Source organism: Prunus avium, chromosome 7 (genome assembly GCF_965620075.1).
Source record: "Prunus avium chromosome 7, drPruAviu1.hap1.1, whole genome shotgun sequence".
In the NCBI taxonomy this organism is placed as follows: domain Eukaryota; kingdom Viridiplantae; phylum Streptophyta; class Magnoliopsida; order Rosales; family Rosaceae; genus Prunus; species Prunus avium.
The window spans coordinates 24,855,631-24,883,152 of record NC_142290.1 but is presented as its reverse complement, the minus strand read 5'-3'; the positions used below and the strand labels follow the sequence as shown (position 1 = coordinate 24,883,152).

The 27,522-nt window shown below is 37.0% G+C and overlaps 2 protein-coding genes across 2 annotated transcripts; one reads left to right on the top strand and one right to left on the bottom strand.

Annotated features, from left to right (window-relative positions):
• Window positions 1–8,102: 8,102 nt before the first annotated feature.
• Window positions 8,103–11,163, bottom strand: LOC110756155 (uncharacterized). The gene is made up of 2 exons (XM_021957544.2): window positions 9,535–11,163; window positions 8,103–9,232 (listed from the first exon to the last, which is right to left on the bottom strand). The coding sequence occupies exons 1-2, from the start codon at window positions 10,855–10,857 to the stop codon at window positions 8,246–8,248; spliced, it is 2,310 nt and encodes a 769-aa protein (XP_021813236.2). The 5' UTR covers window positions 10,858–11,163; the 3' UTR covers window positions 8,103–8,245.
• A 3,204-nt stretch (window positions 11,164–14,367) lies between these two features.
• On the top strand, window positions 14,368–27,381 carry LOC110756168 (ARM repeat superfamily protein). The gene is made up of 18 exons (XM_021957559.2): window positions 14,368–14,936; window positions 15,404–15,923; window positions 16,572–16,823; window positions 17,735–17,826; window positions 18,598–18,808; window positions 19,659–19,837; window positions 19,939–20,166; window positions 20,514–20,698; window positions 21,580–21,673; window positions 21,778–21,834; window positions 21,932–22,066; window positions 24,429–24,497; window positions 24,799–24,915; window positions 25,592–25,753; window positions 25,873–26,001; window positions 26,149–26,250; window positions 26,581–26,660; window positions 26,754–27,381. Exons 1-18 carry the CDS (start codon window positions 14,415–14,417, stop codon window positions 27,130–27,132), a joined length of 3,513 nt encoding a protein of 1,170 aa, XP_021813251.2. The 5' UTR covers window positions 14,368–14,414; the 3' UTR covers window positions 27,133–27,381.
• The last annotated feature ends 141 nt before the right edge of the window (window positions 27,382–27,522 follow it).

Genomic DNA, 27,522 nt, shown 5'->3' with positions numbered 1-27,522 from the left:
GCGTTCCACTGGTTTATAAACTCTTGTTTTGGCCTCTCTTGCTATGCAAGAAATTGGAATTAATAATAAACCTAATACAAAACATATAAGGAAAAATACATTCTTGTTATACCATACTTGGTAAATACACGTATTTACACTTATCACGGTTACGAAAACAAAAACAAAAACAAATACTTGATTCATATTCACTTAGCCCTTGAGCTTTTAGAGGTTTTAGTTTTGTTTGTTTTTTGTTACCTAAAATTTATTTTACTTTCTTTTTTGGTTGGTAAAAATTAATCATCACTTATTTTAAGTGTTAAGAGGTTTTAGTTTTGTTTCTCTTTTTTTCAGTTCTAGTTGTGTTTGTTTTTTACTTTCGGTTTTAGGTTTGTTTGTTATGTTTTAAACTGCCACACTAGTGTTTTTTCTTTTGGTCACAAACATCACACTTAATTCTAGTTGTTTGTTTCTTAACCGAATTCTGAGAGAAAACATCTTCAATAATTTCTTTCAAAATTACCCTTCTGTTTTTCAATTACAACCATTGTATTCTCAATCCAAAATTCAGAATGCAATTGGCGAATTAGGTTGGAGGAGGCAACAATGTTTGGGTGGGGAATTTGGTCGAAAAGGTGGTGGGCGTAAATTCCATGGAGGAAATAGGTGGGTGAAGAGAGAAGAAATTGATGAGCCTTGGTAATGACATAACAGGGTGTTGGTGTTGGGTTTTTGGGAGGGAGTATGGACTCATGTGGACAGTTGGTGCTGCCATAATTGTCCTTGATGAACACTGGCGTTGCTAGCTCCACGACGGTTTGCTTTTGTCCTCCAAAGGCTATCTTTAGGTAAAACTTACTAAGGTTTGTAATAAAAAAAAAAGCGTCTTTCGGCTTTTTTATCTTTTTGATATACAAGCGATATTAAAGAAGCGGGGAATTGAACTTAAGATATTGGGTGTTGAAATTCTTAACCACTTAAACTATAGGCCCTTGCTAATTTGTTTGTTTAATGCTAATCATGTTGTCTTCATCTCCCATATCATTCAATCCTTCATTGTCAAAAGGTAACTTAAAGCAATTTCACAGTTTTCTTTAAAGGTGAGACTTCAAACAATATCATTGATGTAATTAATTAATTTTCTGTTGGCTGGTGTTTGATGTGGCGGGGGTTATAATCTGTAAACACCACATAATCTTGTACTTTGTCATTGTTGGATGGAATCTACCAAGTTTGACAACAGTCTCCCCCTTGGCTACCACATACAATATATGAGGAAACAAGTTATTAATTACTATTCTCAATTAGCCTCTATATATGATCTTCCATTCATTAGTGAGCATAAAATCTATATTCTACATATAAGGTTAAATACCTTTTTGGTCACCGTGTTTTATACGAAAATTCTATTTTGTCACTGAGAAAAAAATTTAGCCAAATTAGGCACTGTGTTTCCCAAAGTTTACAATTTAAAGACATTCTGTTATCTTCCATTAAGTGCAGTTTTGTTTTGTTTTGTTTTGTTTTTAAGGAAGCACGTTCAATTTCTTCCTCTAACTCAATAAGTTAGTGCTATTAAGGTTTAACAAATTGGAGAAAATCTTGGGTTGAAATTGAAATTGTGAGGTATAACGTCACGGATTGGATGTTATATTGAAGCCTAAATCGATTGAGTAGTGAGAACCATGTTGCGACTTCGGATGGCAAGGAGATGTAATCAAGGTGATAGAGCACCAAAATATATTGGTAAATTGTTGATTTCATTTTAATTTGGTTTGGTTTTTTTATTTTCCTTATACCTCACAATTTAGATTTCAAGCCAAGATTTTGCCCCAAATTGTTAAACCCTAATAACACAATATACCCTAATTTGTTGAGTTAGAGGAAGAAAACTGAAATAAAACTTAACCAAAAATAACTGATATAAATTGTAAATTTAGGGAAACAAAGTGACCAATTTGAATTTTTCGTATAAATCCCAATGACAAAAAAACAAGTATTTAAGCCTATTCTATAAATAGCCATAAATTCTTAGACCAAAATTGAATGATAAAAAACATGGAAATTTTGATGTGAGAATGGCTTAGGGTTTATGGACAAAGCATGGTGGAAGAGAAAGAGTGGGCTGATAATCTTTAAGGAATGGAGGTGAGAAGAGATTTTACCATTGAAGTGATTGATGATCTTTCTTTCTTAAATTTTTACTGGGATGGAAATATTGGGTGGGTAGATAAAAAAGACTAGATGGACTCAAAACATATAAAAACAAATTAAGCATGAGATTCACCTTCAACAAAATGGAGATAAATGACATCTGGTGACGAGTAAATACGATAAAATTATGATCCATTCAGAGTTAATTATTCAAATATCCATTAGATTACCGCTCTCCAAATCCAATCCAAATCATTTTGATCAGTTTGGATGATTTTTGCAGATTGAATTAAATCTTTATATTAAACGTTCAACACCTTTATTTGAAGAATATTTTAGTATGACTGTCACACCAAGGAATTTCAATCAAATCATATCCAATCTAACTTTATCATATTTTTTCTTTATCATTCATATTATGTTATATTTAATTCTATTAAAATGTTTAGATTCAATTAGATTTTGTAGTAGACTCAAATCACCCATGTCTGTCGCTATGATAATGGAGTTGCTCATCGTATTGATCGTTTTTCTTTGCATATTGATTCTTCGCTTACTTGGTTTGAAGAATCTCTTGATTTTATCACTGATCTTTTATTGGAGGAATGTAACTATGAGTTTCTTGGGCTTGATCTTAGGGGGATTTGGGGGGCTTTCTAACGGGGCCAAGTTCCTTATCAATCAGGTTGAGAGAATAGGCTACTTGTTAGCCGAAGACCATAATGGTCATTGGTGTAGAGATACTCGCCTAATTCTCTAAGATAATGCTAGGTTTTGTACTTGTTTCATCCCTCTTATTCAATAAAATACTATCGCCTTTGTGTCAAAAAGAAAAGAAGCTTTTATTTAGCCTCAGAATAATAATGTTTCGACATAAGCTTCCCAGTACAATATTACCTCCTAGAAATTTTGTATTTTTCTTGAACTTGATTTTGATGAATTTTTTAAATTTTAATATCGATGGATTAGCTACTTCAACATTTGTGTTGGGGATGGCATCACGCCAGCAATTTGTGTGTTGGTGTTTTTCCTTTTAGAATAGGAGTGTGTGATTGTCTTTGTAATGGTATGTGTATTACTCTTTTTTAACCTCGAGTTTGTCCTATTGGGTTATCTCTGGGAAGGTTTTAATGAGCCCACTGTTTGCATACCGAACTTGCAACTGTTTGTTTGGTTGTATAAATTCCATTTATTCACAACAACAAAATGTATGTCTATGGCTATGTCATTTTAAACTTTCATTTAAATATATTTTCACCACAAGCCTTAAATACCAAACCCTAAACCTACAAACACTTAAACTCCCAACCAAAAGAAGGAAAGAAAAAAAAGGCTTAAGCTCCCAAACAACGTCGTATAAATTTCGACATACGCACAAAATTATGACTAACCAAATCAACAAAAATTCTATTGAAAAAAGTAATAACGTATTTGATCGATATATGTCAACTTCACCGCAGAGTGTACTCCGTAATAAGCAAGGAGTTTTTAATTAATGGTTTTAAAAAATTTAAGGTAACTTGTTATTAAGATTGTAACAAAACAAATGATACTAAACACCATATTTTGATAGTAGAGTTGCTGATCCAAGATATTCGCTTGCTTGCTGGTATCTTATTATGATCACTTATTATTTGCTCATGTTTCGAAGAAACCAATTAAGTATGAAATACTTTACCCAATATTCTATTCTAGCTATAATAATAATAATAATAATAATAATAATAATAATAAATAACACTAAAAATAGGAAAAAATATGACTCTTTAGAATTGTGAGATTTGAGAGGGCCTAGAGACCATTATTAGACTATGTTGGTGTATGATTGACTGACCAACCAAAATAAGACACGAAGATCTGATGAGGTGGGGATCGTCTGAGCTGAGCCTGAGACTTATAATTAAGGTATTGAATGAATGAAGGGTCCCAAGCATGTCTTGGGATTTTTCTTGGCACTGTTTTGACGGTGGATCTGATTGAAGTTTCCAAGAAAACTAAACACACGTGTTGATATTAAAGCCCTTGTCCACAGCTGCTCCTTGCAGACTGTTTCGAAAACCTGAACTGGTTGGCTGGACTGTTGCTGCTCACTCTGATGACTTTATATATTTATATGAACCCTAGTTCCCAGAAATAATAGTTTTACAAGAAGAGAAGGAAATATAATATTTCTTTCTTTTTTATTTGCTTGATTATTCTAAGCATGTGAGGTTTTTGTTTAATGATACATTAATTGTGGGTTATGTTTGCTTTCAGAACTTGTGCTCAAGTGCAAATCAGACTTTTGATTAAGGTAATGCGCATTTATTAAAGATTGTAAAAATATTACGTCGGAAATTTGATAAAATAAGAGTGGTGATTTCCCCACTCCAATTTTGTCCACTTACACTCCATTTTATAACTGAAAAAGGAGTGTAAGTGGTCAAAATGGGAGTGGGGAAATCATTACCCTAAAATAAAATACGATATATAAGTATATGGTTCCACTGATGTCTTTTGTAATGAAATTATGCAATATATGGTTAAGTTGAAAAAAGTAGAGAGTCTTTGACCCGTCTCTTTGGCAGGATGAAAATGGGTTAATGACATCAAATTATTTGAGAAGACCCAAATGTGCCAAATGTGCCAAATGTATGATTCCTAAGCCCTCACAAAAGCCTTATAAAGTTGAAAGCGAGTGATTTTGTGGAATTTTCTTGGGTGAAAGTTCTTAATCATCATCATGGTTATACATAGACATTGACTCATGGCAAGGGATAATAGTGGACTCCACAACAAATTCAATTCATAATGGTTATTATTGGTCCATCTGATTGGACTTTTCACTTGATCTTTTTTGCCTTGAAATTTACTTACTTTTTTATTTTTTGAAAAATCATGGATCGTGGCAAATACGACGGTGGGGTGGACTCCACTTGGCCCATTTCTCTGGCTTTTCATTGGTCACATACACTTGTTTGGTCTTTGTTGTTACATTTGCTCCATTGACGTTTGCATAGGTGAGAGTGAGAGTGGAGAAGAACTAGCATGTCAAGGGGATAACACAATTTTGCTATATTCATTCAATTATGTTTCGTCAAGTGAAATCTTTATCACACATGATACGATAGAACGTGATTGATGGGAATAGCAAAATAGTGTTATTCTCGTGATATATACACTTTTCTCGTGAGAGTGAACAAGCTATCACCATGTATTATGTTAAGTGAAGCAAGAATATGTATGCACCCTTTTCCTCCCTCTCTTTTAATACCCAAGCATTGCTATAAAAAATTTCTTTAAAAACAAAAGAGGTGATATTAGGGGAGTGGGAATATGGACATAGGACCTTAGGTGCTTGGATAAATGCGTTTAATCACTTAAGCTACAAATCCTTTGTAAAACATCCAAAAGTTAGAATCATGATCCAGTACAACATCTATTTGCATGTAAGGAATATGATAGGGTTAAGAAAAAATGTGAATATGTGTGCGATATTAAGTTTGCTCATGTAACTCACAACTCAAAGTTATAATCAACTAGTAAGAAAGTCTCAAGTATGAATGAGAAAGGAATGTTTAGTGGCATTTCTATTCATAATGGTGGAACATGTCATAAGTTCACATTCCCCCCCACCTCCCAATTGGAAAAAAGAAAGTCTAAAGTATAAATGAGATTTTTTTTTTAAATGTATGAATAATTGTATCAATTATAAGGGGTTTTAGGTCCAATAGTACATGAATTTTGACCCAATTCGTATTTTGATCCCTCAATTTTCAAAATCATTCCCGTGGTCCTTTAACTTTAGTTTCGTTAGGATCAATGGTCCTGCCGTCAGTTTTGTTAACTTTTTCTGTTAAATTTGAGCATGTGCATGGCACATATTGTACTGCTGTGGGTTAAATTCAGAAATTGCTTCACTTATGGGGGTACATGGGCTTGGTGCACCCAAACCCCACCACCCCAACAACAACTGATGGCGCTCTCACAACCCACCCTCCTTGCAATGGCTTATGCCCCTCACTCTATTTCATATCCTCAATTTTGTTGATGAGAAACAAATTGGAAAAAAAAAAAAAAAAACCATTTTGCCCTTGCATTTAACAGAAAAGATAACAAAATTTCTGGCATGACCATTTGTCCTAAAGAAAGCGAAGTTGAAGGACCACGGGAATGATTTTGGAAATTGAGAGATCAAAATGTGAATCGGGTCAAAGTTTAAGGACCATTAGACCTAAAAATCCCAATTATAATAAAAGAGAAATTAGCAGGAACAAAAAGGGCAAACCATATAAGTCCAAAAGTCCAGCAGCCCGAACCCAATTCATTTGGTTTACGAGGTAGATGTCCACTGGGCCTGGTACCTGAGTCCTTTTGCCCCCTTGCGCTGCCTTTGCCTCCATCAATTTGTCATTAATTGCATTTTTGTCCCGTTTTGATTTGAACCCCCACGCCCAGCTTTTAATTTGGAATTTGGAATTTGAAAATTAAGACTAGATTAATTTTAATTTAAAATATGAATTTATGATTAGAGGAAAAATACTTGAGACCAAATCAATTTGCCATACCCTTTTATAAGAGAAGAACTTGTATGTCATTGGGATAACACTATTTTGCCATTTCCGACCAATCATGCTATGCTATGTGAAAAAGTTGTCACACGTGGTGAGATATGATTGGTTGGAGATGGCAAATTAAAAGGGAGTGTCATGCATGCTGCATATACAACTTTCTAGTTCAAGTACATAACTTGATGAGTAAACTGTTCGATTTGCTCCCTTTTTACATGGCAAATTTGAGAACACCACACCACCACCTTCAGTTTAAGAACCTAAACTTTTTTATGGGGATAAAATTTCCTTCTTTTTAAAGGCTTCTAGTCTCTGTCATAAAGTGTCTATTAAGATAAAGCTGGGAAAATTGCAGAAGAAACTAAGATGACTGGAACGCATAATTGCACCCTTAGCTAGCCAATTGAACAAGTATCACTATGTTGTCTTAACCAGCTACCCCTGAAGGCACATGAGCAAGTACAGAATGACCTGTTGCTTCCTGATGATTTACAAAGTAGCTGCAACAATAAGAAAGTTGATATGCAAGGGTTGTAGCTTAAATGGTTAAAAGCGTTTACCCCTGCACTGAGGTCTTGTTTCTTGAATCCCCCTCCCCCAATATCGCTTATATCCGATGGATTAGAAGCTTGCCTGCCTGATCCCGGCATTTAAGTGAAATTGTATAAGCATCTCTGCAGCAAACCAACCTTCCATTCTGCACAAATACAACTGCAGGACCTTATGGAAGAAATTTGAATTACCTGCTGTACTGACTATGCCTGCAAATAAATACCCTAAATTTCTCACACTCCATCCAACCATATCACATTATCCAAATCATCAAGCACATGACTGATATCTTTTGATTTTCTTTTTTTCTTTTCTTTTTTTGTTGTTTCTTTTTACAAAGAAAGAGGGAGGAGGGCTAGGCGAAGAGGGTTGCATTCTGACCATCACAGTGAGAAAAAGTAATCCAGAAAAGAAAAAACCCAGCACCCCAAGTTCATTATGCAGAAATGAGCTTGTTACCATAAACCAACTCAATCCATAATGCCTTAACATTTATGAGAAAAGGAGGTATCCATTCTGAATTTGAACAAACCTATTAACTAAGCAACCCCAAGCCAAGCCCATTCAAAACCAAAATAAAAGGCAGAGGAAGTAAAAGTCAGAAATGAATCATTGAACCCCTAAATCAACCTCAAACATAGAAATCATAAGAATTTGAACCTCAAAGCAGCTATAGAATCCCACCATAAAGTCTGGTATCACTTTATAAATCCCATTTTCAGAGTGGCAAGCAAACTAATTTGATCCATATGGGACGTTTAAGTAAATCCCCCACAAGAAACTCATCCAAACACATACCAGAAATTGTTAAGTAGAGTTATAAATTATAGTGTAAGAACTAAGAAGGAATGAACAGAAGAATGATTTAAAGGAAAATAAGAAACTGATGAGGGCTTCAATTAAAAAACGTTGCAAGTATGCAACTGCCAACAACAATGGAATCTAGAGAGTTCCTTAAATTGAAAGGTACAAATCTGAATGAATAGTAAAAAAGCCTTTCACTACATTTACATGGATGCTGCAGCTGCAACACCTGGAATTGTATGAAGCCCTTTAGTGTTAGTTGCAGCGAGCCTGCCACGTCCAATCCCACCGCTCCGCTGGTTATGGTCATCAGAGTCTCTCTTTCTCCCACTCAATCTCCTCCTGGCAGCTTCATCCACATCAAAACTCAGCGGAGTTATTCTGTGATTGTGACCCTCCTCTCTGGTGTTGGATCTTGAGGTCCAGCTATCGGTGGAATCAGCTGAATTCGGTTCCCACGAAGAAGACAAGCCCCAGTGATGCTGTTGAGAATGAGAAGTGCCACTCACAAAGCTGTTGCTGCCAGAAGATTCTTGGTCCTCCATATCTAGTAGGTCGTCCCCTCCTTCCAATGCACCAGTGCCCCTTCTCACTGTCACATACTTGTGGAAGCTTGGTTCCATTAGATCATCATTGACAACTACCTCAGACTCCACAAAAGGGTCTTTGGGCTGATCTGCTATGCTTTTCCCAACATTATAATTAGCATTCAGTGAACAATTGTAGCCGGAACCAGGAGTAGTTTTCTTGTTTATTTGATCTGTAGGGGTGCTTTTCGTTGCAGAGTTGAGGTCAGCAACAGCTTCTAGGATGGAGCAAGCCTTGGTTACACATGGAGGGACTGAGACTACATTAGGGGTGTTCTGCTGATGGAAATTATGTATGTCTTGGAGCAATAATGAAGTATATAAAGACGGCGCAGCAGGATTCGAAAGGGTGGCTGTTTCAGGATCGAAGTCTAGGTCTCTGGATCGCCTAGAGGACCTGCTTCTTGTTAATGTTTGGGGTTTCCCTTGTGGCTGTCCCTTAACCTCTTCCGCTGGAACATTCTGCTGCCTTTCCCTTGATGAGCAGTTTGCACTCATAGCCTTGTTGCTGTCCATTGTACTTGTGCCGCTGGTTATGTAGTTAACACCATAGGGAACAGTTCTGTTATTGTTAATTTCGAGATTCGGTTTTTGCATTGGCGCCTGCAAGATGATTAATCAAGCTAAACTTGAGAAAACAAGTTCATAGCATAGTCTGTTAATATCTTAATAGTATAAGAGGCTAGCAGATTAGTAAATCCAAAGTCAGCTTAATTATCTAAACTCTATGATATAAACATAATGATGAATAACCAATACAATTGAAACCTTTCTCTCAAACTCTCCCTTCCTATTCTTCGCTCTCATTTAGTCTAATATACTCTAGATTTATGATAATGGTAGAGACGTTTGCAAATAATACATTGGAAAAGATAATGGAGGAAATGACTAGAAGTTAAGCTTACTTGATTCAAAAGATTGGTGGGTTCCTTGACAGGAATGTCCTCTTCAGTCTGGATTTCCCTTTTGGTTTTGTTGTTGGTATGTGCTTGTGGATAGGCAAGGGAGTTAGGATCGATCTCAGCCAATGGGTTCCTTCTGTAGGGCGATTGCTCTGCTTTTCTTGAAGAGCTGCGGCTAAGTGAAGGTTGTTGTTGCTGCTGACCCTCATTGGGAGCCCCTCTAGCATTTGCTCTAGCAGGAGACTGAGCACGGGGCGATCCAACATTTCTCTTCACCGAAACCCGCTTGATGGTAGCTGCAGATTCTCCATTGTTAATGTGGGTTGTCTTCTCCACCATCGCCACGGAAGAAATGGCAGCGGCAGGGACCGAAACCATCTTTCCTGGCCTGTTATTCCCATTGGCATTGGCAATGGCATTAGCATTAGAAGAAGAAGACGCAGAAGGGTTTTGTTGGGAAGATGAGCGCTTGCTCGGGGATCGACTAGTTCGTCTCTCTCTGCTGCTGGATCGCTGCTGCTGCTGCTGCTGCTGCTGGTTTCTTTCTCTGCTTGGCGTTCTCCTCCTCCTCCTCCCTTGAGAAGAAGGAGAAGAAGGCCTTGACCGCGAGGACTGGCGATGGCGACGGATTTTGTCTGCTGCAGACATCTCATCAGCACCATCAGCATCAGCATCCTCATGACAAATTTCGTTGACATTGACATGACCATCTACAGCATCAAAGTCATAGCTCCTCTTTGAGCCAGAGTACCTTCGATTGTGCCCAGAAGAGTTGCTGCGGCTGAGCCTTCCACACTGTAGAAGAATGGCGTCCAGTTCTTCTTTATTGCAGCTCTGTGTCCTCACCCGCTTCACAACCTTGTCAACGTCATCCACCAATTCATTGCAAGTACCAGTCTTGGCGGTACTATTAGCAATCTGAGGTATAGGAGGAGAAGCAGAGGCAGCAGCAACATCAGCCCCCCCATCTGATACTGATGGTTGTTGTTGGATTTGATTTTGGGGAAGTGAGCTTTTTCCGCAATCTCTGTCTCCTCTACCGTCGTGGCTCTTGCGGTGTTTGATGATGAATACCTCCTTCTTCACTTGGACTTGGGTTTCTTGATCTTCTTCTTCTTCTTCAATTTGTTCTTGTTTTCGTTCCGGCTTCTTCGCCTTCATTTCAACCCGACCTAGCTCTGCTACTACCGAAACCGATTTGGGCTTGTTCTTGTTATCATTTGGATCTTCACCCACTACATAGCCATAACCAGTAGCAGCAGGAGGAGGAGGAGGAAGAGGAAGAGGAGAGGAGCTCCTCTTCTTCTTGCTAAAACAAGTACCCATGGAGAATGAGCTTTGTGGGTATGTGGGGGGTTCAAGCCTAAACTCAACCAACAGAGAACAGAAATTGATGTTTTGATGCTGAAAGATTGAAAATTTAATCTAATCTAATCTGGGTAAATCAAATCACACGAGAAGAAACCCAATATTGGATGAAAATCCTGAAGAGAAAACGGCAAGACAAAGAAAGGTGGGGTTTTGAATTATATTAGAAGAGATGAGGCTGAGGGGAAGACATAGTGATGGTGGTCCTTTGTCTTTGCTCGAGACAAATTCAAAATGGTTTCTCTGTGGCTTTAGCCGTTGGGGATTTCATCTATCTAACCATTTAATTTAATCCACAGAGAGAGAGAGAGAGAGAGAGAGAGAGAAAGAGAGAGAAAAGGACAGAGAATTTGAAATGAGTATGTTTTGCTATTCCACTAAAAGCGACTGAGCTCCTCACTCTCTGCTTATTTTCTATTTCCCCCTTTTACCCCTCTCTCTGTCAACAAAATAATGCACAGCAAAACTCCATGAAAAAAGTGATGCATTTCATCAAAAAATTACTTTCATGCAGAAAAATCCATAGACATAGAGATAGTTTGCAGAGGAAACAAAAAAAACCCAAAAGAGTTTTTATGTCTTATTATAATTGCAAAAATTCACAGAAAATGCCCAAACATCAAGAACAGAAGTCAAGGGATGAGATGGGTTTTTAGCTAAGAATCTGTACAAATATTCCTCTTTGCCCTTTTCACTTTCTTCTGATGAATATCTGTCTGGTGCTATCCGATATGCACAAGGGCAGAAACGGAAATTAACAAAAATGCTTCAGCTCCTTTGAAAACCCAAAACCACGTGTCAGGCTAGTCGCGCGAATAGCAAACGCCATTTGAAATAGTGAGATGCGGGCGGGCAGGCGGGATGGCTAATTTGAAAAAATAGAGCCGTTAGATGGGGAGAGAACCGTCGGATGGAATTTTTCTGGCCCTACTGATTACTGAACACCCACTGACCCACCACCACCACCACCAATTTTTTACTCGCTATATATTTTTATTTTTATTTATTTTTTGGTCTATATATATATATATATATATTTATTTATTTATTTATTTCTTTGCTAGCTTAATAATGAAAGAGATCGTAACTCATGAGACAACTTTTATAACTCACAAACATTTATATGCTCTCTCTACTTTCTTTTTTTGATTCCAAACTATGATGAATTTTGATATCATTTTACAATTCAAAAACCCAAAAAAAAATCTCTCTTTTTGGTTTTTCAATGATCTTATCATGTATCCCTTCTATTACATCTAGCCTGTCAAACAAAGTACTCGACAACATATCTTATATGGTGTCATATATATTATTTACACCCTCCTAACACGACCTTTTCATAATGTAAGTTACTAATTTTTTATATATATATTCTTTAACAATTTTATACTTTAAAAAATTACATATTGCTAAGAAAACAGAAATTAACAACGTCATTACAAATTAAGAAAATATAAATATGTTTAATTTTGAAAGTAAAAGCAATCTTTTAAATCAAGTATACATAATGCATGCAAATCCAAGCCACAAATCGAGGCCACACGTTTGGTGGCTTGGACAAGACTAGGGCTAGGCATTATAAATCGTAAATCGGTCAAATTAACTGAATTAGATTCGACCAAATCGGTCAATTTGGTTTTTAATTTCATTTAATTTTTTATGGTGATAAATTGGACTAAATCGGTCAATTTGGTCTAACTTGCGGTTTGAGTATTGCCGAATCACTGATTCACTTAAACTGAACCGATCCAAACCATTGAAGTAACATGTACTCTTGTGATTTATGTGTGTAATCAATATTTAATGGATTCCTAGTTAGTTATTAAAAAATATATATATTATAGTGTTCGGCTTTAACCCTAACAAATGTGTCGCCCTATCTCTTTCTCTCATCTCTATCTGCACGCCTCCATCTCCATCTCCACAAGCCACACCTCCATCTTCGGACTCGTTTGGGACTGCTTCTTTAGGAAGTACTTCTGCTCATAAGCGCTTCTAACAAAAGCGCTTTTATTATAAAAATCTTGAATTTTCATAAAAAAATTAAAGTGCTTTGTGGAAAAGCACTTGGGAGTGCTTCCTGAAGAAGCACATAGCATGTGCTTATCCAGGAAGCGCTTTTATGATTTAAAAGCGCTTCTAAACTTTTCTGCCAAACACTGTCAGAAGCGCTTTTAGTTATCAGAAAGCGCTTTTGGCTCTTCTAGAAGCACTCCCAAATAGGCCCTTCATCTCGCCAAGCACGCCTCCATCTTCATCTCCTTAAGCCACGCCACCATCTTTATCTCCTCATCAGGGGGTGGCCTTGAGGGTGTGGCACCATAGGGCCCCCAACTTTTAAGGGCCTCGAAATTTTTTACGTGTATATTATGGATATTAATATTATGGGTATTATATATATAGTTGAGCGTGCAGGAAAGTAACACAAATGTGTATTTGGTTGAGTTGGAATTCATCCCCTCGTTTTAAGTAGGCAAGTTGGGTTCGAGTTCATATTGTGTCATTCAGTAGTTGTATTTTTACATTTATTTATTGTTAACAATAGAGAAAAAAAGAAAAAGAAAAAGGAAACACGTCAAAGAAGAGGAAAGCAATATATACAAGCTTTCTCCAATGAAACAAAATTTTTTGGAGTCTATATTTTCACCCACTCAAAACGAAACAAAAAAAGTTCGTGTCTTCTTCCTCTTTCATTTTCTCAAATTGAAACATTAAAACTTTTATGAATGTTATTTATGATTGTTATTAGATGCTAATAGATGATGAATTTTAGTTATTAAAAAAAATTGTTTTATGGTGTTAAGTCATGGAAATTTTTTTTATAAATATTTTCATATAGATTGGGGGCTCCTGTTTAAGTTTTGCACATGGCCCTCAAAATGTCAGAACCGACCTTGCTCCTCAGGCCACACTTCCATTCTCTTCTCCATATTTTCTCTCCTTCTATGTCTCTCTCAATGGTTTCTCTCTCTTATCCATCTATGTATGTTCCTCGCCACTTCCTCCCTTCTATCTGCATCTCCGTCGTCAGATTTGGTCGAAGCCAAGATAAATCTTGGTGTTGCCACACAAACCAAACTGCAACCGAACTAGTGGTCTGGTTAATCGGCGACATCAAGGAGTCTGGTTCGGTGTTCGGTGAGCCCCTCACAATGTGCATTGGTTCGGTGGCCCAGCACTAGACAAGACTGGACTATTTCGATTAAATTGAATAACAATCTAACATGTGATACAAGTCCAATATAGGTATGGGGGACTCATAGCTTGGATTAAACTCAAATTCATTCCAAATTGAGCCACCAAAGATGACGAGGAATAAAGAAAGAGATTACATTTGAGAAAAGAGAAGTAATAAGCCCAGAGAAAAGATTATAACATCAACTTTAAGCCCAAACCCAATTTTATCCATTTGAAAACTTTTTGAAGCCCAACCTTTCCAACCCAAAACCCAAACCGCTAAAACCCTCCCGTCCTCTCCCTTACGCCACCAAAACCCTCCATAACCAAAAACCACCATGGACGAAGAACACCACCACGACCTAGAGGCAGAAGCAATAGAGCCATTCAACGATGGCGCAGACATCTGCCAGCAGCTCATGGACCGTTACGCCAAGTCCTCTGCTCCGCAGCACCGCCACCTCCTCGCCACTGCCGCCGCAATGCGCTCAATCCTTGCCGCCGAGTCGCTTCCCCTCACTCCACCGGCCTATTTCGCCGCCACCATCTCCGCCATCGACGACATGTCGTCTTCCGTGTCCCAGAACCTGGACCCCACCGGCGTAGCGGCGCTGTTGTCTTTTCTGGCCATGGTGCTCCCGCTGATGCCTCCACGGAGTGTCTCGTCAGGGAAGGCGGGTGAGGCCGTATCGATGTTGATTGAGCTTCTGGAAAAAGAGGAGGGGCTGGCCATGTCCAGCGTGAGGGCTTTGATAAAATGTTTGGGGGTTTTGGTGGGGTTTTGTGATTTGGAGGATTGGGGATCCATCAAATTGGGTTTGGAGACATTGCTCAAGTTCTCCGTCGATAGGCGACCCAAGGTGTGTATAGAGCTTTCTGTCTGAATTCGTGTTTTGTAATTTGCTTCTTTGTTTAATTTTGTAGGAGGTCTTTGATTATGTTGTTGTTTACATATAATTAGCATAAGTGGGTTTAAAATGTGTACACTTGGTGTGAGCCGCATAGGGAGCATGAGCTTTGTGCATAACAGCTTGGTAGTTTGGAGGACTTCTATATGGAAAGTCAAAAAATTAATGACTATTTGCAAACCATAATGACAATACAAGTATTTTATAGTAAGATTGTTTAGGGCGAGCCTTGGTCTAATAGTAAGATTGTTCTTTTGTGAGTTGGAGGTGAAAGAAACAAAAACAGCCTCTCCGCAAGCCGGGTCTGACCATTTAAGACCTTCTGATAACAGGAGCTTTGTGTATTATGCTACCCCTTACTAATTGAAGTTGGATTATTTATATCTGGAGAATTTATGTGCCTAGTTTCATTGTTGCAGGTCCGTAAATGTTCCCAAGATTGTCTTGAGAGTGTTTTTAAGTCGCTCCAGTCTCGTGCTGTTATCAAGGAGGTGAGCAAGCTGGTACTGTCTAAGCTCAAAGGTTACATGCCTTTAGCAGTTGAATTATGTTCACGGACTAAAAATGGACCTAAAAATTTAGAGGTCCTTCACATGCTAAATGTGGTGAAGCTTACTGTTCCCTTTCTCTCAGCAAAAGTCAGTTCAAAACTTCTTTCAGAAATGAATAAGCTTGTTGGTTCACGGTTCTCAGCACTCACAAGGCACGTTCTCCAAATTATTGAAGCATTATTTAAGACCTCTAGAGTTAATGCGATTGTTTCAGAGACAGAGGAGGCTATATCTTCTCTTGCTTCATTTGTGTCTAAGGGAGATAAGAACCCCTTGGACACTGTAATGTCTGCAGCAACCTTACTAAAATCTTCTGTGTGTATACTTCATACTGGTGAATCAACATCGTGGATTAATAATCTTCCTCTAGTTTGTGGTTCTGTGGCGGGTATGCTTCTGTATTGTATTTACTATATCTAGACACTTTGATGCTCCTTTATTAAAGTCAACATATATGGGTTAGCCAAATTTTATTTATTTATTTTCATTAGTCACTAACAAAATCTTGTTACAGTTGAAACATAGTCTTGAACACTCATAAATTGACTATTCTCATCCTGTCATTTAATTATCATGTATCTTTAAGGCAACTGGCATGATTGGTGGGGATTCTTCTCCATACTATATAGCCACTGAAGTTTCCTGGCATGTTTCCGTGCTTTAATATGAAGCTATTGCAGTGTTCTTTTGTAACTTGTTGATCCACACCAGTTTGCAAGATGTTAAGCATCCTTAATTGTTTGTTGATTTCAAGCTTCTTTTTAACGGTCTTGTGACTAGTTTTTGTGCTACACTATTCTGAAGGGTATAAGAAAGGCATATCTGTTGATGAACCTTAATCTGCATTTCTGACCATGTACATTGTGCCTGTTAGTTGAGTTTTTTTTTTGCTTACGTGTTGGTGGAGGGTATTTGATATACGTCATATCTATCTAGTAATTCTTAACCAAAGCTATTTTTTGGTATAGTCGTCATGTTATGCACTTACGGAAATTGTTTCTTGTGGCTCTCTAATACGTCGCCTTAACTCATCTAGGTCTTTTGACTTCTGAGGCTAGCACTGCAGCACATGCTTCAGGTATTTTGCAAGAGCTGATAAGCCAATTTGTGGATCAAAGAAGTTTGCTGGTGGGTGAAAGCCAATGTTCTGAAGATGGAGGACATGAGACTACGAAAGCAAGGGCGTTAATATCAATATGCACTATTTTTGAGGATGCCCTTAGCACTTGTAAAGGATTGCCAAATGAGCATCTTTTGGACGTTATATCTGCTTTGTTCCTCAAGCTCGGTATGTATATATTGATGATTCACATGAATTTTCTTTTTATCAGGGATTCGCATAACTACTACATAGCCATATCATTATTGTTATTATTGTTATTAGTTGAATACTAACACTGGTGCATAACTCCTAATGAGGAGGAGAGTGTGGATCATGTCTTTCTCCCTTGTACTTATTCTTTACAATTGTGGTGGAAATTGTTTAAGGAGATCAAAGCTAGTTGGCATATCCCAAAGGGCTGTTTTGAGTTTCTGAACACCAAGTTTGTTAGAAAAATCTTTGGGGATTATAGGGTGCGAGGGTAGATGAACTCTGGGACAGTGAGGTTCTGGGCAGCTTTTTGAGCATCAGTTTCAGCTGATTTTAGGGATTATTTTCATTCTTCTTTAATGTTGGATTTGTTAGCAGCTGTGAAGTGAGACTAGATTTTTTGAATTTTGGGTATTTTTCCAATTTACCTCTATTTGAGTGGTCTTTTATTGTATTTTTTTTCTCTCTCTCTCTTCATTTTGTGGATTCCTTATCCACTCTTCGTAATTAGATTTCCTACTTTAATAAAATTCTGTTTCCCTTTAAAAAAAAATTAGTCGAATACTTCATTCAGATATTTTGCTAACTTTTCAGTTAGTTATTGTAGTTCATGTTAAAAAAACACATTGCATTGTTTGATATTTTTAGGTTTTTTTTTGTAACTTTGCAGCTTTGTCAGTTAACTTCATGACCTTGCATACTCTTTAGGTTTATAATGGTTTTTGGATTAATTATTGTGGTTGTGTCATTCCATTTTTTAAATTAATCAAATTGTAAAGTCTTTTCTTCTCCAAATGGTTAGAACTGTTTTCCACTATTTGTATCTTACATTGTTTCTTTCACTGGTAATTCAATTTCTAATTGTTACTCTGGATGTTTGGCTGTAGGAGGAATCTCCTATATCTATATGAAAAATATTCTTCTCAACCTTGCCAACTTAATGACCCTTGCTAGTGGGGACAAATCTAACACTGATCATGTAAGTCTGAATTGAAAACTTTTTGGCATTTGCAATAATGATAGCACTTTGGTGCAATATTCCACTAATATCTGTAATTTATCGCCTTATTGCTGCTTATGTTTTCTCATATCTTTTATTATAAATTTGCGTGATTTCAAATGTTATCAAATCCGATAAAGTCTCTTGGTTGTTGGTTCTGGATCCAACTTCTCATTTTCTGCATACTTCAAATGTGCTTGTGTCCGGGTGCAGTGGAATTTTTTTTTACAATCATTGGATGTCCTTAAATATTCATTACTTTTTTTGAGGGTGTTGCAGCTGGAAATTTACAATATTTATTTGATTTTGTGGTCTGTTAAGTGTATCTCTTCAGAAGGAAAATGAAAAAGAAGAGAAGATAGATGGGCCGTGGGCAGATTTATTTACACACACACACACATATAATTACCCTCTATAGGATCCTTATTTAAGGATTTGTTTTTCACTTGTTATCACTTAAGGTGTGTGTGTATGTATGTATATATGTATATATATAAGTACAATTATTCTCAAATAAGGTTGGTTTTCAAGAATTTGTTAGATATGAATAACTGAAATGCACAATGGGTGAGATGCATCTCAACCAGTCAACTGTTCATGTTTGATCTACTGGGTTAAGAAACAATTCCTTGTGTAAGGATCTTATAAAATAATCTCTCTCTCTCTCTCTCTCTCTCTCGCTCTCTCTCTCTCTCTCGCTCTCTCTCTCTCTGTATAACGGTTTAATGTCCCTTTTATCATAACTTGCAGCCTCAGAAATGTATTGGAACTGCAGTAATAGCTATGGGACCAGAGAGGATTCTTGAACTTTTGCCCATCTCTCTTAATGCTAGCGACTTCACCTGTTTAAACATTTGGTTGATACCTATTTTGAAGAATTATGTTGTTGGAGCATCATTGGGTTACTATTTGGAGCATATCATGCCTCTTGCGAAATCCTTTTGTCGGGCCAGTACTAAAGGTATTTTTTTCAAACTATTCATATAGAATTTGCTAAAAAAGTATAAATTCGACACATGCATTTATGAATTTGTGTCTATGGGCTGCTGTGATGCTGCAGCAGGATTTAGTTCTATCCTTTCCTGTCCCCATCTATACTTCCTCTTTTTTGGCTTAAATATCTCTTTAATGAGGATGGTCATGTACAAAAATGATAAAGTGCAATTAATCTAGAGAGTTTCTTTTGAGTTTTTTTCTTTCCTAATCATCTTTATTTTTCTATGAAATAGGAGTGCACAATGTACATCATTATGAATAATGAATTTAATAAGAAATTTTTTAACTCGTCCTTTTGGTTTGCACGGATACAAAAAGAAAGCTTCTTACTTAGATTCTTGAAAAAACCTTAATAGAACGTTTTCAACTATTCTAGATTCTCAGCTTTTCATTACATAAATTTCAATTTAAAGCTTACCCATTCAACTCATGAGAAGTGACATCCTAGTCACATGAGAATAAAGAGAGGTCTAAAATAAAAATACTAGCGGCCTTCTTGCTGGTTCTTTTTGTTTTTTGTTTTGTTTTATTGTTGTTTTTTTCAATGATAGGAAGATTTGTTCTTACTATTTATCTTGAAACTTTCTTCGAAACATGTTTTACCTTTGTCATTAGTCTCACCACCTCTCTATGAGATGAGTCTTTTCCTTTCTGGGTATGATGAGGAATAAATTTTTCTGTCTCAAACCCTATTCTTTCCTCTGGTTTTCTTTTATTTTATTTTAAATTTTCAATGGCTTCCATAAAATGCAATATGTCACTGTACATAAGTCACCCGTTTCTGGACATCACATTTTCTTTTGCTCCTTTTCCAGTTAAAAAGTCAATAACCAGTCAAGATCTACAGGCTCATGCACGTGATCTGTTGGGATTGCTACCTGCTTTCTGTAATCTTCCAACTGATATATGCCAAAAGTTTGGATCTTTGGCTGAGGTTTTAGTGACATTTCTGAAGGACTCCTTAATGCATGAAAATATTTCAGTTGCCTTGCAGGTGATTACTCCTTCACAATAATTAGAATCCAAATAATTCACTTGAAGTTTGTTATTGTATTCACGTTTCCTATTGTATTTGTGATTTTTTTTTTTGTCTAGGTTCTTGTGAATCAGAACAAAAGAGTACTTGACCAAAAAGATGGTGGTGGTGAGACAAATTCCTATGATGTGAACAAAATGTTGCCAAAGTTCGAACACATACCCACTTATTCAAAGAAAACTGCTACCAGAAATATTAGGGCTTTGACATCATGTTCTGCTGAGTTGCTTCAGGCCCTAACAGACTTATTTCTTGATTCACTGCCTGGGAAGCGTTCATATCTAAAGGTTTTTCAGTTTTTCCCTTGTTTAAACTTTATTAACTAGCCATAAATTGTCAGCATAACCTCAAACCAACTGGTTTTAAGCTGTTTAGTTTGCACTATGTGGGACGCCTGTGTACTCAACTGTAGGTGAAGCACTTTACTGTCCACTAGGGCTGGTCTTAACTAGGTTTGGTTCACTGTCCAGAATTTTGTAATATACAATGTTGAATCAGATCCAACTCTGGTACAACTTTGGACAGCTTTTGATGAACCTGGATAAATTTTCTTATATATATATATATATATATATATATATATATGTTATTTGTCTCCATGTTGACTCAAATAATTTGTATTTTAATTTTTCAGGATGCCATAGGATGCTTGGCTTCAGTAACTGATTCGTCCATTTCCAAGAAGATTTTTGAATCATTGCTCGAGAAGTTCCAGTTCAAAGATGGCAGGGATGAATTTGGAAAGGTGGAGAGTCATACGGATGCATCATCTGGTGAAGAACAACGCAACCTGAGTACTAGAGAGAAAGATGCTCAGAGGTAAGCTAGAGACTTTTCTTCCACATTGTATTGAAGTGCAGAAATTTTACAAGTGAGGTTTGTCTGTTTTGTGGTTCTATAATTATGCATTGAGTGTTCATTATTTCATCTAAGGACATATTTATGGGGCCCTTGTACTGAAAATTTAAGAATGAGCTTTACATGTTTCAACAGCTTGATATCCTTGTTTTTCTTTCAGTTTTATTTGCTTGGGTTGGGGTCTAAGTGTTTTGGTGTCATTTATAACAATCTCCTCTTGTAAGATGTTTAAACTTATAACTAGATCAGATAAAGAATTAGCTAACTCTCACTAAAAGGAAACAGCACTTGCTAATCAAAAGCTCAAGCTATCCTCCTTCTGAATGTCTGTACAACTGTTGTCTTTCTATAGCTATAATCATAATCATGACTGTGTTAGAGACTTTCCACTTGATGACAAATATACATGGCTCTTCATTTGTCATGGTGTGAGGAATCTATCTATTAAATGCTTTATGGATCTATCAATTAATTATAAGATGGCTAGGGTGTCCAACTTAGGTGTATCCGGTATTTGAAATTTTATACTTCTTATTACAAGAGGTTTTTCTTTAATGAACAGCATCACCTTTTTTGATATAATAAATATGGCTCCCTCCAGTTCCAAATATAAGTTCTCTGTCAAAATCACTGCCACTGCTCAAGCGACATTGGACTTAAATTTGGAGTATTATGACAGAGCTTATAGATAACTTGGAGTTGTTGCAAATGTTAAGATGTCTTAAAGAGCTATGACGACTAGTTCTTTCCTTGTGATAAATTGCATTGATGATATCATCAAATTGTTTTATTTATTTATTATTTTAAATAAGTGATCTAAATTTGTTTTAGTTTTAATACAGATGCGTGATAATGGAATTAGCATCTTCTCTTGTTAAAGGAGCCAAGGAGGATCTCATCAATCTAATCTATATGTTTGCTAAAGATACTTTACAGGTATAAAGCTGATTTTTATTGCTTTCATGGCATGATTTTTATATGTACATTTTATTATTTTTGTTGCTGTTTATTTCTGAAATCATACCTTATTCTGTATTTAGAATGATGACGAGGTAGCGAATCGTGAAGCATACCATGCTTTGAGCAGAATTCTAGAGGTTTGCACTGATATCTTGGTTAAACTTTCATAGATAATGTTTTTGGCTATGTTCATGGCTTAAGTTCCTATTCCCTGTATGTTTGAAACTAATGCAGGAACATACTTGGTTCTGTTCTTCCCAATTTGCTGAGTTGATTGATCTGTTACTTGGTTTGAGATCTCCTGTTGATATCTATTCTCTAAAGAGTCGTTTCGCATGTTTCCAGACTTTAATGATTCATACTTTGAAGGTCAGAATTATCTCTTTACGAATGTCATGCATATCTATCATTTATAAACATTGTAATTTGCCATTGTTCTTGATACAGTAGTAGAAGGTCACTTAATTTGTTTCAGAAAAGTGCTTCGTGTGGTACGGGCACACATGGATTTTTCTGTGTAAAAGAAAAATATAGAGAGGACATGTGACTCTAGCTTTTCCGTCTGTGTGTATTTCACTTTATCCACTCCTTTCCTCCGATCCTTTTTATGGTTGTTTTATTTAATTTCCTAAATCTCCTTTTCTATCCTAATTACATGAAGTTCTGAATTTACCCAATGTTATGGAGAACCTAACTGATCGTTTTATAAATTGCATGCACCTCTGTATGAGCTTATTTCATGACTCAAGATGATAAAAGTAGACATCAGTATTATTGTGAGGTGTGACAAAAGTGGTGTGATGGTTCTGATGCATGCTTCGATGTCGACTTTTTAGTGTATAGCTTGAAAGCATTTGCTAGGTTGTTTACTATTTAGAATTGCGTAAATTAGTTATTATGGTCCAATTTTACTACCATAAAGTAATCTTACGAGTCGAGAACAACTTCCCCTAGAAGTTGTCCAAAATTCTCTTTTATCTCATGCGATATTGGAATTGCTAAACTACTACCATTTTCTTTACATGCAACTTTTAACATCTTGCTTGGTGATTGGAAAGAGTAAAATTATTATCCTCCCGTCCACTTTGTCCTTTTGTCATAATTCTAATTCTGGATACTTTTCAACTCAATGGTTTTTTTTTGGGCTTATTTACTGTTTCACCCCCTGGAACTCGAGCTCGCTCTCACTTAACCACCCGGAATTCAAATTTCCTCACTTTACCCCCCGAATCTCTAAAAATTGATGAAATTTTCTCACCTTACCACTTCCGTCCATTTCCGTCCACAAAACCATTAAGTGTGCTGAGGTGGCATGAGCATTCTAGTAATTTTAGCCCCTCTATCTTTTCTCTTCTCTCTGCCTCTCTCTCTCTCTCTCCCATCGCACCCCACCCCCTCCCCTCTTCTCTCTTCTATCTGCCTCTCTCTTCTCTCCCATCCCCTCCCCAGACCCAACCCCCATCGCACCCCACCCATTCCCTCCCTCCGCCTCTCTCTCTCTCTTTCTCTCTCTCTCTCTCACTCTCACTCTCTATGCCTCTCTTCTCTCTTATCCCCTCCCTAGACCCAACCCCCAGTGCACCCTACCCCTTTCCCTCCCTCTGCCTCCCTCTCTCTCTCTCTCTCTCTCTCTCACACTCTCTCTGCCTCTCTTCTCTCCCATGCCATCCTCAGACCTTACCTTGCCTCCAATGCTCCTCCATCGCACCCCACCCCTCCTCTCTCTTCTCTCTTCTCTCTTCTCTTTTCTCTCTCATCCCATCACTCTCTATGCCTCTCTCTTCTCTCCCCTCCCCAATCCCCATCGCACCTCACCCCTCCCATCTTCTTTCTTCTCTGTCCCTTTTTCTCACTCTCACTCTCTCTGCCGAGAGAGAAGATGGGGAGTGGCTGTCGAGGAGATTTGTTTAAAAAATTTTGAGTGGTGGTGGTTTGGGTGTGTTGAGTAATTCCATGGAGGGTTAGGTCTGGAGTGGGGGTTGGGTCTGGGGAGGGGAGAGGAGAGAAGAGAGAGGCAGAGAGAGTGAGAATGATAGAGAGAGATAGAGAGAAGAGAGAAGAGAGAAGAGGGGGAGGGGGTGGTGTGCGATAAGAGTTGGGGAGGGGAGAGATAGAAAGGTCATTTAACGGGAAAATAAGACGGCGTTGGGAGGAGGGATTAACATTTGAGACGGAGTGGGAGAATGGGGGGTAAAGTGAGAAAATTTGAGTTCCGGGTGGTTAAGTGAGCGAGCTCGAGGTCTAAGGGGTGAAACAATAAATCAGCATTTTTTTTTTGACAACTGTGTCTATTCGCTGCTTCCATCTGTGCTGGTGTTATAACTTCATCTCAGCTTTCATGTGCTATTTGAAGTCTTGGTGTGATCTCATAATTGGTTTTTAATGTGTAGATTTCTGCACTCTCTAATTAACAACTCTTTTATCCCATTTGATTCTTTATTTTGTGTAGAACAAATTTATGCATCTTTGTATTTCCATTGCAATTGTATAGTGACAATTCAATGTCTCATGACCAGACCAAGGATAACTTTTGCTGCAGCAAGTAGGGAAAATCATGTGTTTTTTCTGTCATCAATATGGTGTACAAATCGTACTTTTTCCGACATCTTATATTTGTTCTCTGTTAACATCTTTACTTTTTCTGCCATATGCATGTGCAACAATGGCCATTTTAGTGGGATTAAGTGGTCAATTGAACACTTTGTTTAATCTTTATAAATGATTTTTGCAGGTAGACTCAGAGTTGGAAAATTCAAAGTCGTTTCTTATTCTCAATGAGATCATAGTCACGTTAAAGGATGTAAGAACTCTTTTGAGATTTTGATGATTCGTTCATTGTTTTGATATGTCCTTGTGTTATTGTTCTTCTTATGTTGTTCCACCTCTTTCTGTTGTCCTAGCTTGCTCTGTCATCAACTTTTTGAGTCAGGCTTTGTGTGTGAGCCTTTTAAATCTTCTGTTTGCCTGATTCTTTTTATGGGCTGTGGCATATCCAAGCTGTCATGGTCTAATGATTTGTATTTAAGACTAATCATCACGTATAATTTTCATGATATAAGACATGGATCTATTAATAATTTTTCGTGTTTCTTGATTTGTAGGCCAAGGATGAAGCAGTTAGGGAAGCAGCTTATGATATACTCCACAAAATAAGTGTTAGCTTGAGAGACACATCATGTGTCAGTTCAGATGGACCTTACCAGAAGCTAATTAACATGGTAAGTGGTTTGCTTATCCCACTTGAAGCTCTTTTATGAGTGATATAGCTTATAATGCTTATTTTCTTGAGGCAAAATGCATCTCTCTGCTACTCATTTATGTGATAATGCTAGTTTTGTACTGTGCTCAAATGATTGGTGGAGGAATCTAGTTAGTATTATATTGTTAAATTGCTTGACTGGATTACATCCAGATGTATGTATATATGTATCTATATTAAAATTTATTTTAGTGTCTTTAGTTTTTCTTGGTTCAAAAGTTTTTAGTTTCTTATTATGTTTTCAAGTTCTTGATTATGTTTCTGAGTTTTGTAACATACTGAACATGATAATTGTTTATGCTTCTGCTCTAGGGGGTGTGTTGGAAATAGAATTATTTTGTAATTAGGACACTCCTAATATTTGCTTTCCTAGTTTGTTTAATAAGGGTGATGTAGTCTCTTGATTTGATTGTAATTTAATTTCCTCTTGGATTCTCATTCTCTTTCTATTTCCTCAACAGACTAACTGTACATCCTGAAAAAAAAAATCATATATAAGTAATATGTAGAGAATGGAAACTAGTATGCTCCAATCCATCTTTCTTATGAGCGTTCTTGCTCACATTAGGCCCTTGTTGGATGACCTGGTTCTGTTCTGCTGTATGTTTATCAACTGATTATTTTACAATATTCAGATAATGGGCTATCTTTCCGGTGGATCACCTCACATAAAGAGTGGAGCAGTGTCTGTGCTATCAGTGCTGATGTATAAGGATACAGATATTTGTCTTTCGATGCCTGATCTTGTTCCCTCTCTTTTATCTTTGCTGCAAGGGAAAGCTCTAGAAGTTATAAAAGTGAGTGTTGTTACTTCTGATGGCATTTGTTGTTTTTTCTTCTTTCTGTTTTTGTTTATGCTAATGAGCTTCTTTTTGGACCTGAAATGCTAATGAGTTAGTTGCTGCACATTTAACAGGCTGTTTTGGGCTTTGTGAAAGTACTAGTATCTTGCTTACAAGCTAGACGTCTGCAAAATCTTCTTCCTGATATCGTCAATGCAGTTCTCCCATGGTCACCTGTCTCGAGACATCATTTCAAATCAAAGGCACGTACATATTTAGCAATAATGCTTTTAGTGGCTATACAAATGCACACGCATGTTTATGTTTGTAGAATGTTTATACATATTCACATTTTTGTATGTAAACATTTTTTGTTTTTTGCACCTTGATCATGTTTGTTTTATCTACAGGTCACAATCATAATGGAGATTCTGTTAAGGAAGTGTGGTACTGCAGCAGTTCAGTTAGTTACGCCAGATAAATACAAGAATTTTGTCAAGGGTATTTTGGAGGTAATATTCCTTTTGTGTTTGACATGTTGAGTTTCCATATATTGAACCTTTTGAAAAGGTGATTTGATGGTTAAGTTCAGGGTACCCATGTTTTAACACGTGCTGGCCAGAATTAAACCTTCATGTCGCAGATAATACAGATTCCTCTTTTTTATGATTGTTTCCTATTATGGCCTTAATTTTCACATTGTAACATTATTGAAAGAAAATTAATCATTTAGTTGAGCCGAATTTGTTGACATGTCTAATCTGTTGATTTGAACTGAGGTGATGAATCAAATTTCTATGTGTGACATCAGAAATTGAATTTACTGTGCAATGTTACTGCAGAGCCGCCATAACAAGAAAAGTTCCAACGAAGTTGCCACAACCGATATAGATACAAGTCATGAAGATTCTTCAACCAACAGGTCTGATATCATTGTACTGACCAGTTGTATTTGCCAATATACTAACTGTATTTAGTTTACATCGTCTCACTGCTGTTGAACTCTTTCTTAAAGGATGGAGGATAGAAAACGCAAGGGTTTTGGTACGCGACCTGAAAAGAATGAATCAACGGAACATAGAATGAGTAAAAGGGCAAAGAAACACATGCCCAGCAACCCTAGAACCAATGAGCTTCATATGTCTTCTGGGGGTGGACTGAAGCGAGCTGGGAGAGGTAGGCAATCTGATGGTGTAAAATCAATTAAGGACCAGCCAGAAAGAAGTGGAAAGACAAACAAAGAGAATTATAATAAAGGGCCCAAAAGTGGTCGCAAGAGGAAGATAGATGAGACAAATATGAGCAAGGGTGCAGCTGGGAGGCAGAGGCCTGGCACTAATAGTAATAAATCCACCAAATTATTCAAGCACAAAAAGGTTGGGAGAAAACAGTAGATCATTGATTATGGTTGTCATTTTTGTCCGAGTAATGTATGATTAACATGCGTATGTCTAAATTATCCAATATGAGTTGGGATGATATTCTTAATATGACAAGATAACATGATATGAATCCGATATGAACATTGGGTTCGGGTTGAAAACAAATGTGGGGATGACAGTTGTTTGTTGACAGAATCTACGAGTTGTGTTAATGTCAAATTTTGCATTATATAATGATAATTCTTTTATATATTTTCTTCATTTTCATTTGGGCAGCATTTTCATTTTGTAGCTAATGAGTGATGTGTTTGCAAGGCATTTTGGTTATGAACAATTAGAGTGCATATGCGGTTCTGTATTTAACTCCTAATGATACTTTCTTTTGGACAGAACTCCTAATGA

Coding starts and splice junctions, on each gene's coding strand:
- LOC110756155 (XM_021957544.2), bottom strand. CDS start 10,857: ATGGGTACTTGTTTTAGCAAGAAGAAGAGGAGCTCCTCTCCTCTTCCT. Junction 9,233..9,534: donor CCACCAATCTTTTGAATCAA/GTAAGCTTAACT, acceptor ATCATCTTGCAG/GCGCCAATGCAAAAACCGAA.
- LOC110756168 (XM_021957559.2), top strand. CDS start 14,415: ATGGACGAAGAACACCACCACGACCTAGAGGCAGAAGCAATAGAGCCA. Junction 18,809..19,658: donor TTGTCGGGCCAGTACTAAAG/GTATTTTTTTCA, acceptor CTCCTTTTCCAG/TTAAAAAGTCAATAACCAGT. Junction 25,754..25,872: donor AAGCTCTAGAAGTTATAAAA/GTGAGTGTTGTT, acceptor CACATTTAACAG/GCTGTTTTGGGCTTTGTGAA.